The sequence below is a fragment of the Notolabrus celidotus genome, chromosome 4 (assembly GCF_009762535.1).
Source record: "Notolabrus celidotus isolate fNotCel1 chromosome 4, fNotCel1.pri, whole genome shotgun sequence".
Taxonomy (NCBI): domain Eukaryota; kingdom Metazoa; phylum Chordata; class Actinopteri; order Labriformes; family Labridae; genus Notolabrus; species Notolabrus celidotus.
Window position 1 is genome coordinate 37,571,832 of NC_048275.1, and position 14,595 is coordinate 37,586,426.

The 14,595-nt window shown below is 42.3% G+C and overlaps 3 protein-coding genes across 4 annotated transcripts in view; 1 reads left to right on the forward strand and 2 right to left on the reverse strand.

The window, feature by feature from the left end:
* hspa12a (heat shock protein 12A) overlaps nt 1–14,595 on the forward strand; it is a 102,496-nt gene that overhangs the window by 60,229 nt on the left and 27,672 nt on the right. The window lies entirely within an intron of this gene.
* LOC117811941 lies at nt 288–11,524 on the reverse strand. Its single transcript, XM_034682442.1, has 2 exons — nt 11,018–11,524; nt 288–1,577 (listed from the first exon to the last, which is right to left on the reverse strand). The coding sequence occupies exons 1-2, from the start codon at nt 11,213–11,215 to the stop codon at nt 369–371; spliced, it is 1,407 nt and encodes a 468-aa protein (XP_034538333.1). The 5' UTR covers nt 11,216–11,524; the 3' UTR covers nt 288–368.
* On the reverse strand, nt 4,990–6,573 carry LOC117811942. Its single transcript, XM_034682443.1, has 2 exons — nt 5,861–6,573; nt 4,990–5,782 (listed from the first exon to the last, which is right to left on the reverse strand). Exons 1-2 carry the CDS (start codon nt 6,475–6,477, stop codon nt 5,071–5,073), a joined length of 1,329 nt encoding a protein of 442 aa, XP_034538334.1. The 5' UTR covers nt 6,478–6,573; the 3' UTR covers nt 4,990–5,070.

Below are 14,595 nucleotides of genomic sequence, written 5' to 3' on the forward strand. Positions count from 1 at the left end.
TATCTATTAATATTACTTCAGATTATTATTTATTACCAGGGCTGCAGGCTGCAAGGAACCACTCTGTAAGTGAGTTTTAAATGTTGGCCTTATTCTTTTCTTTTTGAAACACAAAGAGTTGACTTGTATTGGGTGTAAAGAGTTACTCGCCCTTTAAGAAGAACACAGACCCATAAGCTGATGTGAGTTGGACCTTGACATTTAGCTGCCATACAACATAAATCCTTGACTTCAATGATGCATTTAAACACATTTTATTGCAACACATTCACAACAACTACAACAACTTAATGCTGGCAAAAGCCAAATTTTATTTTGCAGTGAGCCCCAGCTGTTGATGCTTGGGCTTATTGTCTTTGTTTTTTGTTCTATCTATTTTTCTTGAAAGGTTTACAGAACCAAGAGATGATTCTGTTCCTCTTGGTTTCCTCTGTCTTGACCTTCTCTCTGGTTCCTGCCTGCTGCTCCTGCGCATGGAGCTCCAGCTGGGTCAGCTCTCTGCCTGGTTCTGTCGATTCCCTCTTGATGGGAATGTTGAGGCTGTATGGGGTCTCGTCTCCTGGCTTTGTGTCAGGCGCAAAACTCACAGAGGGCTTGAGATAGTTCATGATCTCTGAAGATATGAGACTGCAGGCTGACAAAGCAGCCTGAGCATCCTCCATGAGGTCTTCTCTCTTCAGGCGGGTGTTCGGCAAAACCTCTCTCAGTCTGGCTTTGATTGGCCGATGCAGTTTCTGGCTAATTTTGACCTCTTCTTTCGGGTCTTTGAGGCGGTTGAGGTGTTTAAGAAAGATTCGGTTCTTCCTGTACTTCTTAGCCTCCTTTTGGAGCAACATGTGGATGTGCTCCACCATCTCATCATCAAAGTCCTGGCTCCTCTGGCTCCTCGGTGTGCAGAAGTTTGGGGGTTTAAAGAGCTTCAGCAGGACTTGTTTGATAGTGGATTGCTCCACCACAGCTCTGTTAGTCTGCAGATTTTGTTCTGCAGTTTGGTCATCATCAGCCATAAGCTGGTCAACAGACAGTTCAGGTAGTTGGATGTTTTGGGCTCCATCATCAGATTGTTCTTCTTCAGAGTCAGAGACTTGTTTGTGGTCCTCACTGCAAGGTTCTTGCTGCAGGCAGCAGGTATCATCTGCAGTTTTCTCCTCCTCTTCACATGTTTTTGGGAACGCTCTCTGGAAGATCTTCATGCGTCTTATCCAGGGTCCATACTGCTCCAACATTTCCTCCTTGATGTTCTCAGGAAGAAACTGGGAGAACAGCAGGCCGTCTTCATCCAAGGGTATCTGTGGGGGAATCCACACATCTTCAGACTGGTCCTTGTAGATTTGAAGGACAGACTCAATGATTTGGTCCGGGATGAAGCTCAGGAGGGCCGGGTCTTTGTTCAGCACTAGCTTCCTTATCCGGTTCGTTGTCCCAAACCTCTCCATGACGCTGCAGACAAGAAGCGCCACAGCTCTCCAAACCTCACAGGAAGGAGGAGGGAGGTCCTCGTCCACAGAGACACCAGGGTCTTTCCTCAGGGTCTCCAGAGTTGTTGCACTCAAGTGGAGACAGTGTGTCAGCAGTTCTTGTTGGTCTAGATGAGCTTTGTGACTTTCTAGAGGGAACAGCTTCAGTAGCAGCTGGACCAGCAGATCCTCAACCAGGTCAGTGCTGACAGTGACCACAGCAGGGGCAGAAAGGCTGGAAACGTCTTCCACAGGGGAAGTGTTGAAGCTGTCGCCGGTTTGAGCCTCAGCTCTCTGCATGTTGGAGTTCATCATCTTAACAAAGTGGATACCAGTGAAAGTTTGCAAGAAGCAAAAGTTAAAACACAATGGAAAACAACGAGCAGACACGATCAATCAGTGACTTGCTTGTAGAGAGGGTTTGTGTGAAATGAGACATTTGAAAGTTTCTCCTGAAACAGTGTTGGTACTGTGACATCATAAAGTTACATTATTATGCAATGTGATATCACAGTTGCATTGAATTCAGGCAGCAGCCCTGTCCACTTTGCCTCTGTTTGTCTCTTTAGGTCTTTTCATGTATATCTTAATGGCACTCCCAAAGCAAAGCTTGTCTCCTTGGTGATGAAAACATTACCTGTATACCACACAATAGGTCTCTGTCCAGGATTTGAACCCTAAACTATATCACTGAAAGCACGCAGGTCCTGCCACCTCACCACAGGCCTGCCTGGCAGTGCATATCTAACTGAGATTTAGGTGTTTTCATTGAAACATTTTTTAAAAGCACATGTTAGACAGTGTGAAAAAAACGTTTCTCACATTGAAAGCCTCGGTCCAGGATGTGAACCAAGAATTATCTTGTTGAAGATTGTCAGTGCCAACCACCACACAATTGACATGTCTGTAATGATCAGAGTTCTTTCTCCAAACTAATCAGAAAGACTACCATCCTGTAACTGTTCCTAAAGTCATCACATTACATGTTATCAGAGTACTCCCACAAAAGCATTCAGATTACATCTAATCAGAGTACTTTTCCCATTTTATGATGAAAACTTAAGTAACTTGAAGGAAAGGTGGGTTAGTACTACAATCATTATTTATGCAGTCTATGAACACGACAGACACGTTAAGAAAACAGTGTGACTCCACAGCTGGTTCAGCCTCCACTGACTCCAGCACGGTCTGTATGCAACTAACAACTCTATCTTAAAGAGACAGCGACTCAAAACCTCCATCAAAATAAAAAAGGAACAAAAATAGCCGACAAAACCCTCAAAACCCCAAATCCAAGAACAAATGTCTTATGCATTAAAATAATCATTAAAGAGTGATTTTCCTCATACATTGATTTTTATCCTTACATTGTTGATGTTAAAGAGTATTTTGTAACCAATTTCATTCAATCAATCAATCTTTATTTATAAAACATCTAATTACAAACAGAGCCGGTCTAGACCGTACTCTATGTTCTATTATTAACAAAGACCCAACATCAAGACAGGGTCAGATCCAGTCCCATCTTACAGACAGGACTCAGTCTGATCTCATCTTAATCCACCATGAGCAGAGCACTTTGCAGCATTTAGCAAGTTACAGTGGCAAGGACAAACTTCCTTTAACAGGCAGAAACCTCCAGCAGGACCAGACTCATGTTAGACACACATCTGCTGAGACCGTGTTGAAGAGAGGGATAGAGGGAGATGAAGAGAGAGAGAGATGATAGTGGTGAGACAGATAGTAGTAGTTGTAGCAGCTGGAGTCTGGCACGTCCACAGCAGCAGAGATCCAGAGGAACCTACGAGACAAGGGAGCTCAGGGACTCCAGAAAGGTCTATGGTTAGTAACTTTAATGGGACAGGAAGAGTTAAAGTAAGTGATATATTATAATTGAGGTGTAAAATAAGGTCTAAGTTTTGGTATTGTTTTGGCTCAGTGGTAGCATCAGTTGTCTCTCAGTCGGCAGCTCCGTCACATGCTGAAGTGTCCTTGAGCAAAACACCGAATCCCAAATTACAGCACAGTCAGCGGTGTGTGACTGGGATTAGTTTACACTGATGCATCCTCTGCCTTCACAGTGTGTGAGTCAGTGTATGAGAAAACACTGTATAATTACAGACCATGTTACACTCAGGTAAATATAGTGAAGCTTGCCTGCTCAGTCCAGTTTAGACAGTTTATATTTTCAGGTGTAGAAAAGGTTGCCCATGGTTTTATCTCCTCCAGACTTCTCTCCTGTCTTTATTAACATATCAGCAGGTGAAACATGTACAGGCTGACATGTGTGTACTTCCTGTGTACGTCAGAGGTTACATGCAGGGTGCGATTTGTGAAAAAAACAGAGGGGGGGGGGGTATCTCCAAAAAAATGTCAAAAATTTTGGTAAGCTTGCAAACAAAAATAACGAATATTCCTTTTTCTGAAACAACCTCTCTCCAACACATTGAAATGTAGCCATTATGTATTTTAATTAGTTAATGTATTCACATACGTAATCAGTTATCACAAAATTACAATAGATGTCAATTCGGTGCAATTCTCACCCTGACTTTAACCCAAGAAATAATCTAATGGAACAATTTCCACTTGTATTGGATTCATATTTGACCAGGAGGAGTCTTTCTGTGTGGAGTTTGCATGTTCTCCCTGTGCATGCGTGGGTTCTCTCCAGGTACTCCGGCTTCCTCCCAGAGTCCAAAAACATGCACTCCAGGTTAATTAGTTCCACTAAATTGCCCTTAGGTGTGAGTGTGTGTGTGAATGGTTGTCTGTCTTTCCATGTTTTCCCTGTGATTGGTTGGCGACCTGTCCAGGGTGTAACCTGCCTTGCGCCAAAAGTCAGCTGGGATATGCTCCAGCCCCCCGTGACCCAAAACAAGATAATGGATGGGTGGTCTACAAACACAATTGCACACCAACAAGGCTAATAAATCAAAATAAGTAAATGAGTGTTACTGTATCAGTGAAATATCAAGATGAATGGAACACCCGCATCAACACATTATATAAGAAGGTTCAAGGTTCAAGGTTCAAGGGCCTGAATTCAAACCCTGATATTTGAACTGTCACAAATATGAGCAGTTTAGTGTCCTGAGGAAGAAGCAGGATCGCTTTAAGAGAACTGCTGTGAAACCAAGCAGCGCTGTCTGCTGTTTGACCTCTGGAGCCAGATCTAGTTTTTGACCATTTGATTTTTGCATTTAGTCAGCAAAGACTTGTTGATAATCAGTTACTAAAGATTATATCTATTAATATTACTTCAGATTATTATTTATTACCAGGGCTGCAGGTTGCAAGGAGCCACTCTGTAAGTGAGTTTTAAATGTTGGCCTGATTCTTTTCTTTTTGAAACACAAAGAGTTGACTTGTATTGGGTGTAAAGAGTTACTCGCCCTTTGAGAAGAACACAGACCCATACGCTGATGTGAGTTGGACCTTGACATTTAACTGCCATACAACATAAATCCTTGAATTCAATGATGCATTTAAACACATTTTATTGCAACACATTCACAACTACAACAACAACTTAATGCTGGCAAAAGCCAAATTTTATTTTGCGGTGAGCCACAGCTGTTGATGCTTGGGCTTATTGTCTTTGTTTTTTGTTCTATCTATTTTTCTTGAAAGGTTTACAGAACCAAGAGATGATTCTGTTCCTCTTGGTTTCCTCTGTCTTGACCTTCTCTCTGGTTCCTGCCTGCTGCTCCTGCGCATGGAGCTCCAGCTGGGTCAGCTCTCTGCCTGGTTCTGTCGATTCCCTCTTGATGGGAATGTTGAGGCTGTATGGGGTCTCGTCTCCTGGCTTTGTGTCAGGCGCAAAACTCACAGAGGGCTTGAGATAGTTCATGATCTCTGAAGATATGAGACTGCAGGCTGACAAAGCAGCCTGAGCGTCCTCCATGAGGTCTTCTCTCTTCAGGCGGGTGTTCGGCAAAACCTCTCTCAGTCTGGCTTTGATTGGCCGGTGCAGTATCCTGCTAATTTTGACCTCTTCTTTCGGGTCTTTGAGGCGGTTGAGGTGTTTAAGAAAGATTCGGTTCTTCCCGTACTTCTTAGCCTCCTTTTGGAGCAACATGTGGATGTGCTCCACCATCTCATCATCAAAGTCCTGGCTCCTCTGGCTCCTCGGTGTGCAGAAGTTTGGGGGTTTAAAGAGCTTCAACAGGACTTGTTTGATAGTGGATTTCTCCACCACAGCTCTGTTAGTCTGCAGATTTTGTTCTGCAGTTTGGTCATCATCAGTCATAAGCTGGTCAACAGACAGTTCAGGTAGTTGGATGTTTTGGGCTCCATCATCAGATTGTTGTTCTTCAGAGTCAGAGACTTGTTTGTGGTCCTCACTGCAAGGTTCTTGCTGCAGGCAGCAGGTATCATCTGCAGTTTTCTCCTCCTCTTCACATGTTTTTGGGAACGCTCTCTGGAAGACCTTCATGCGTCTTATCCAGGGTCCATACTGCTCCAACATTTCCTCCTTGATGTTTTCAGGAAGAAACTGGGAGAACAGCAGGCCGTCTTCATCAAAGGGTATCTGTGGGGGAATCCACACATCTTCAGACTGGTCCTTGTAGATTTGAAGGACAGTCTTAATGATTTGGTCTGGGATGAATCTCAGGAGTTCCGGGTCTTTGTTCAGCACTAGCTTCCTTATCCGGTTCGTTGTCCCAAACCTCTCCATGACGCTGCAGACAAGAAGCGCCACAGCTCTCCAAACCTCACAGGAAGGAGGAGGGAGGTCCTCGTCCACAGAGACACCAGGGTCTTTCCTCAGGGTCTCCAGAGTTGTTGCACTCAAGTGGAGACAGTGTGTCAGCAGTTCTTGTTGGTCTAGATGAGCACTAGTGTAGCTTTCTAGAGGGAACAGCTTCAGTAGCAGCTGGACCAGCAGATCCTCAACCAGGTCAGGGCTGACAGTGACCACAGCAGGGACAGAAATGCTGGAAACGTCTTCCACAGGGGAAGCCTTGAAGCTGTCGGCGGTTTGAGCCTCAGCTCTCTGCATGTTGGAGTTCATCATCTCAACAAAGTGGATACCAGTGAAAGTTTGCAAGAAGCAAAAGTTAAAACACAATGGAAAACAACGAGCAGACACGGTCAAACAGTGACTTGCTTGTAGAGAGGGTTTGTGTGAAATGAGACATTTGAAATTTTCTCCTGAAACAGTGTTGGTACTGTGACATCATAAAGTTACATTATTATGCAATGTGATATCACAGTTGCATTGAATTCAGGCAGCAGCCCTGTCCACTTTGCCTCTGTTTGTCTCTTTAGGTCTTTTCATGTATATCTTAATGGCACTCCCAAAGCAAAGCTTGTCTCCTTAGTGATGAAAACATTACCTGTATACCACACAATAGGTCTCTGTCCAGGATTTGAACCCTAAACTATATCACTGAAAGCACACAGGTCCTGCCACCTCACCACAGGCCTGCCTGGCAGTGCATATCTAACTGAGATTTAGGTGTTTCCATTGAAACATTTTTAAAAGCACATGTTAGACAGTGTGAAAAAAATGTTTCTCACATTGAAAGCCTCGGTCCAGGATGTGAACCAAGAATTATCTTGTTGAAGATTGTCAGTGCTAACCACCACACAATTGACATGCCTGTAATGATCAGAGTTCTTTCTCCAAACTAATCAGAGAGACTACCATCCTGTAACTGTTCCTAAAGTCATCACATTACATGTTATCAGAGTACTCCCACAAAAGCATTCAGATTACATCTAATCAGAGTACTTTTCCCATTTTATGATGAAAACTTAAGTAACTTGAAGGAAAGGTGGGTTAGTACTACAATCATTATTTATGCAGTCTATGAACACAACAGACACGTTAAGAAAACAGTGCGACTCCACAGCTGGTTGAGCCTCCACTGACTCCAGCACGGTCTGTATGCAACTAACAACTCTATCTTAAAGAGACAGCGACTCAAAACCTCTATCAAAATAAAATAGGAACAAAAATAGCCGACAAAACCCTCAAAACCCCAAATCCAAGAACAAATGTCTTATGCATTAAAAAAATCATTAAAGAGGGATTTTCCTCATACATTGATTTTTATCCTTACACTGTTGATGTTAAAGAGTATTTTGTAACCAATTTCATTCAATCAATCAATCTTTATTTATAAAACATCTAATTACAAACAGAGCCGGTCTAGACCGTACTCTATGTTCTATTATTAACAAAGACCCAACATCAAGACAGGGTCAGATCCAGTCCCATCTTACAGACAGGACTCAGTCTGATCTCATCTTAATCCACCATGAGCAGAGCACTTTGCAGCATTTAGCAAGTTACAGTGGCAAGGACAAACTTCCTTTAACAGGCAGAAACCTCCAGCAGGACCAGACTCATGTCAGACACACATCTGCTGAGACCGTGTTGGAGAGAGGGATAGAGGGAGATGAAGAGAGAGAGAGATGATAGTGGTGAGACGGATAGTAGTAGTTGTAGCAGCTGGAGTCTGGCACGTCCACAGCAGCAGAGATCCAGAGGAACCTACGAGACAAGGGAGCTCAGGGACTCCAGAAAGGTCTATGGTTAGGAACTTTAATGGGACAGGAAGAGTTAAAGTAAGTGATATATTATAATTGAGGTGTAAAATATCCTGCCATGCATGAATATTCTGATTTGTACTTCAAGGTCTCAGTTTTGGTATTGTTTTGGCTCAGTGGTAGCATCAGTTGTCTCTCAGTCGGCAGCTCCGTCACATGCTGAAGTGTCCTTGAGCAAAACACCAAATCCCAAATTACAGCACAGTCAGCGGTGTGTGACTGGGATTAGTTTACACTGATGCATCCTCTGCCTTCACAGTGTGTGAGTCAGTGTATGAGAAAACACTGTATAATTACAGACCATGTTACACTCAGGTAAATATAGTGAAGCTTGCCTGCTCAGTCCAGTTTAGACTGTTTATATTTTCAGGTGTAGAAAACGTTGCCCATGGTTTTATCTCCTCCAGACTTCTCTCCTGTCTTTATTAAGATATCAGCAGGTGAAGCATGTACAGGCTGACATGTGTGTACTTCCTGTGTACGTCAGAGGTTACATGCAGGGTACGATTTGTGAAAAAAACAGAGGGGGGGGGGGGGTATCTCCAAAAAAATGTCACGAATTTTGGTAAGCTTGCAAACAAAAATAACGAATATTCCTTTTTCTGAAACAACCTCTCTCCAACACATTGAAATGTAGCCATTATGTATTTTAATTAGTTAATGTATTCACATAAGTAATCAGTTATCACAAAATTACAATAGATGTCAAATCATAGCAATTCTTACCCTGACTTTAACCCAAGTAATAATCTAATGGAACAATTTCCACTTGTATTGGATTCATATTTGACCAGGAGGAGTCTTTCTGTGTGGAGTTTGCATGTTCTCCCTGTGCATGCGTGCGTTCTCTCCAGGTACTCCGGCTTCCTCCCAGAGTCCAAAAACATGCACTCCAGGTTAATTAGTTACACTAAATTGCCCTTAGGTGTGAGTGTGTGTGTGAATGGTTGTCTGTCTTTCCATGTTTTCCCTGTGATTGGTTGGCGACCTGTCCAGGGTGTAACCTGCCTTGCGCCAAAAGTCAGCTGGGATATGCTCCAGCCCCCCGTGACCCAAAACAAGATAATGGATGGGTGGTCTACAAACACAATTGCACACCAACAAGGCTAATAAATCAAAATAAGTAAATGAGTGTTACTGTATCAGTGAAATATCAAGATGAATGGAACACCCGCATCAACACATTATATAAGAAGGTTCAAGGTTCAAGGTTCAAGGGCCTGAATTCAAACCCTGATATTTGAACTGTCACAAATATGAGCAGTTTAGTGTCCTGAGGAAGAAGCAGGATCGCTTTAAGAAAACTGCTGTGAAACCAAGCAACGCTGTCTGCTGTTTGACCTCTGGAGCCAGATTTAGTTTTTGACCATTTGATTTTTGCATTTAGTCAGCAAAGACTTGTTGATAATCAGTTACTAAAGATTATATCTATTAATATTACTTCAGATTATTATTTATTACCAGGGCTGCAGGTTGCAAGGAACCACTCTGTAAGTGAGTTTTAAATGTAGGCCTGATTCTTTTCTTTTTGAAACACAAAGAGTTGACTTGTATTGGGTGTAAAGAGTTACTAGCCCTTTGAGAAGAACACAGACCCATAAGCTGATGTGAGTTGGACCTTGGCATTTAGCTGCCATACAACATAAATCCTTGACTTCAATGATGCATTTAAACACATTTTATTGCAACACATTCACAACTACAACAACTTAATGCTGGCAAAAGCCACATTTTATTTTGCAGTGAGCCCCAGCTGTTGATGCTTGGGCTTATTGTCTTTGTTTTTTGTTCTATCTATTTTTCTTGAAAGGTTTACAGAACCAAGAGATGATTCTGTTCCTCTTGGTTTCCTCTGTCTTGACCTTCTCTCTGGTTCCTGCCTGCTGCTCCTGCGCATGCAGCTCCAGCTGGGTCAGCTCTCTGCCTGGTTCTGTCGTTTCCCTCTTGATGGGAATGTTGAGGCTGTATGGGGTCTCGTCTCCTGGCTTTGTGTCAGGCGCAAAACTCACAGAGGGCTTGAGATAGTTCATGATCTCTGAAGATATGAGACTGCAGGCTGACAAAGCAGCCTGAGCATCCTCCATGAGGTCTTCTCTCTTCAGGCGGGTGTTCGGCAAAACCTCTCTCAGTCTGGCTTTGATTGGCCGATGCAGTTTCTGGCTAATTTTGACCTCTTCTTTCGGGTCTTTGAGGCGGTTGAGGTGTTTAAGAAAGATTCGGTTCTTCCTGTACTTCTTAGCCTCCTTTTGGAGCAACATGTGGATGTGCTCCACCATCTCATCATCAAAGTCCTGGCTCCTCTGGCTCCTCGGTGTGCAGAAGTTTGGGGGTTTAAAGAGCTTCAACAGGACTTGTTTGATAGTGGATTTCTCCACCACAGCTCTGTTAGTCTGCAGATTTTGTTCTGCAGTTTGGTCATCATCAGCCATAAGCTGGTCAACAGACAGTTCAGGTAGTTGGATGTTTTGGGCTCCATCATCAGATTGTTCTTCTTCAGAGTCAGAGACTTGTTTGTGGTCCTCACTGCAAGGTTCTTGCTGCAGGCAGCAGGTATCATCTGCAGTTTTCTCCTCCTCTTCACATGTTTTTGGGAACGCTCTCTGGAAGATCTTCATGCGTCTTATGCAGGGTCCATACTGCTCCAACATTTCCTCCTTGATGTTCTCAGGAAGAAACTGGGAGAACAGCAGGCCGTCTTCATCCAAGGGTATCTGTGGGGGAATCCACACATCTTCAGACTGGTCCTTGTAGATTTGAAGGACAGACTCAATGATTTGGTCCGGGATGAAGCTCAGGAGGGCCGGGTCTTTGTTCAGCACTAGCTTCCTTATCCGGTTCGTTGTCCCAAACCTCTCCATGACGCTGCAGACAAGAAGCGCCACAGCTCTCCAAACCTCACAGGAAGGAGGAGGGAGGTCCTCGTCCACAGAGACACCAGGGTCTTTCCTCAGGGTCTCCAGAGTTGTTGCACTCAAGTGGAGACAGTGTGTCAGCAGTACTTGTTGGTCTAGATGAGCACTAGTGTAGCTTTCTAGAGGGAACAGCTTCAGTAGCAGCTGGACCAGCAGATCCTCAACCAGGTCAGCGCTGACAGTGACCACAGCAGGGACAGAAATGCTGGAAACGTCTTCCACAGGGGAAGCCTTGAAGCTGTCGGCGGTTTGAGCCTCAGCTCTCTGCATGTTGGAGTTCATCATCTCAACAAAGTGGATACCAGTGAAAGTTTGCAAGAAGCAAAAGTTCAAACACAATCGAAAACAACGAGCAGACACGATCAAACAGTGACTTGCTTGTAGAGAGGGTTTGTGTGAAATGAGACATTTGAAATGTTCTCCTGAAACAGTGTTGGTACTGTGACATCATAAAGTTACATTATTATGCAATGTGATATCACAGTTGCATTGAATTCAGGCAGCAGCCCTGTCCACTTTGCCTCTGTTTGTCTCTTTAGGTCTTTTCATGTATATCTTAATGGCACTCCCAAAGCAAAGCTTGTCTCCTTAGTGATGAAAACATGACCTGTATACCACACAATAGGTCTCTGTCCAGGATTTGAACCCTAAACTATATCACTGAAAGCACACAGGTCCTGCCACCTCACCACAGGCCTGCCTGGCAGTGCATATCTAACTGAGATTTAGGTGTTTTCATTGAAACATTTTTAAGAGCACATGTTAGACAGTGTGAAAAAAATGTTTCTCACATTGAAAGCCTCGGTCCAGGATGTGAACCAAGAATTATCTTGTTGAAGATTGTCAGTGCTAACCACCACACAATTGACATGCCTGTAATGATCAGAGTTCTTTCTCCAAACTAATCAGAAAGACTACCATCCTGTAACTGTTCCTAAAGTCATCAGATTACATGTTATCAGAGTACTCCCACAAAAGCATTCAGATTACATCTAATCAGAGTACTTTTCCCATTTTATGATGAAAACTTAAGTAACTTGTAGGAAAGGTGGGGTAGTATCCTCTCTCTACCCTATATAAATATATACTAGGGGTGTAACAATACGTGTATCTGTATCAAACCGTTCGATACAGTGGTCACGGTTCGGTACGCCCTATGAACCGAACAATACGCAATTTTATATTCATTTGATCAACTTCTGACGAGGCGCTCTGTGCTGAAAGTTCAGAAGATCTGTCGCTATCCCTCGCATTATCTGTTCTTGACTTTTTCGGTTGAATTTTTGCTGAAAAAAATGAGGAAATGCTTTGTTGCCGTTTCATGTCAGTAAACATCTCTCATTACGTTGCTAGTAAACTTAAAACGCAGCCTAAACTATATTGTTTATATTTATATTTGTTCACTTGTCAGGAGGCGGGTCGGTTGGCACCATCTGCTGGCGGTAGGAAATGCATTTAATATTACCAGAGGGGGGGAAATCCCTCCCTGATTGGTAGATTAACTACAGTGTTTTTATTCCTCCCGCCGTCCACAATAACATCACACACATCTGTGATTCACTTGATTTCTCTTTCTTTTATTAGTTTTTATTTGTTCTATCTTTTTTGTATGTGTGTGTACTTTTCAAAAGAAGAAGCTGTGATTCTCTTGATTTAGCAGCTTGTAACAGTAGTCTTCTCTCAGCCCACCGTGAATGCGTCTCTCCCGGTGTTACAGTTTTAAAAGTGACCCTGTAAACTGGAGACCTTCAGCTGAACGTGTCAGTGTTTGTGGAGTTTACACAGCTGTTGAAACACAGAGGGAGTTCCTGGGAATGCAAACTAGTTTAGTTTTTATTAAGATTTCAAAATATCCTCATCAGATATTTAATGATGGTCTAAAGACGTTTATGAGGGATGCATCCAGCTGAAAGTCTCCAGTTAACAGGGTCGCTGTTTAAACCAAAACACCGGCCGATCTCTGCGATCACGGCTTTTTGAGTTGAAAAGGATTTTAAAGGCGTGTTGAAACGTCTTTGCTACTCGCACTTATCTCCTCTCACGTGTTGATTCAGTGAATCCATCTGTGATGATATATCTTCCATAGCTTCACATAACTTTTTACAGCTCAACCAGGAAAAAACTGACGTACTTGTCATCGGCTCAAAGGCTCAGAGAGAGAAACTGGCCTCCACACTAAATGTTCATGGACTTAATCCAAGCCAAGAAGCCAGAAACCTAGGTGTTTTATTTGATTCTGATTTTAATTTTAAACCACATGTTCGTTTTATCACCAAAACAGGTTTTTACCATTTAAAGAACATTTCTAGAGTGAGGCCGTTTCTCTCTCACGCTTTTATAACCAGCAGGCTGGACTACTGCAATGCTCTCCTTTCTGGTCTTCCAAAGAACACAATTAACAAACTGCAGTTAATACAAAATGCAGCAGCTAGAGTTTTAACGAGGACCAGAAGGAGAGCACACATTACGCCTATTTTAAAATCTTTACATTGGCTGCCTGTTGCTTTTCGTATTGATTTTAAAATGATTTTACTAGTTTTTAAGGCACTGCATGGCCTTGCACCAGACTACATCTCAGAGATGCTTTTAGTGTATAAACCAGGTAGGTCTCCTCTCTTTTAGCTGTTCCTAAGAGCAGAACTAAAACATTTGGTGACGCTGCTTTCAGCCACTACGCTCCCAAACTATGGAACAGCCTGCCGGAGGATCTGAGAGGAGCTGATAGAGATATTGAGACTTTTAAACGTAAACTAAAAACGTATTTATTCAGTCTGGCTTTTATGTAGGGTTTAACAATTTTATTACCTACCTTTTACTATAATATTGATTTAAATGTTGCTTTATTATTTTAGTAATTTTAACTGTTATCTTATTCTATTTTTATGTATTTATTCATTCATTTATTTAATTTTATTTATCTACTCAGTTTTATTGATATTTTTAGCCTTAGTTTTATTTTTCAACTCTTATCCTTACCTTTTAAATCTATTTATTTTAACTATTTTTATTTCTTAATTTTGATACTTTAACTAATTTTAATTACACATATTTTATTTTGGTGTGCATTGGTCTCTATTTTATTTTATTTTTATGTTGTTCTTATTTTTAATTTGTATTTTTATTAGTTTTATTATTATCATTATTTTTATCTTCCACTAAAATGTCTTAGCATTGTTTCATTTCTGCTTCTTTCTTGTTTTCAATCGCTGTAAAGCACTTTGGGTTGCATTTTATTTGTATGAAAGGTGCTATATAAATAAAGCTTGATTGATTGATTGATATATCACCATCTAAAACAGAGCCAGCTGAGTCTCTTCATGCTAACAGGCTAACTGTTGTGTTGCTCATAATGATACCTGCCTGTCCGTCTGCTTCTATGGTGTCATCTGTGAAGAATGGCATTCGTCTTTGTTTTACTGCCCTCTACTGGTCTGGTGGTGTAGTGCATTTACCTTTATTTTTCTCCATACGTCACTGGCCTGATTTTCACAATCTACCCAGGGCTTTGGCCCCGCAGTCGAAACGCAGATAACAATGGGGGCACAGGGACCTTTTAGTTCCGGGTAAAGTAGTTCTGGAGGCTAAAAGACCATGGAACTCTAGGTCGAAATGCACCTTTACCCGCTTGATTCGACCCAGCTCATACAAGTTGAATAATTGAGGAC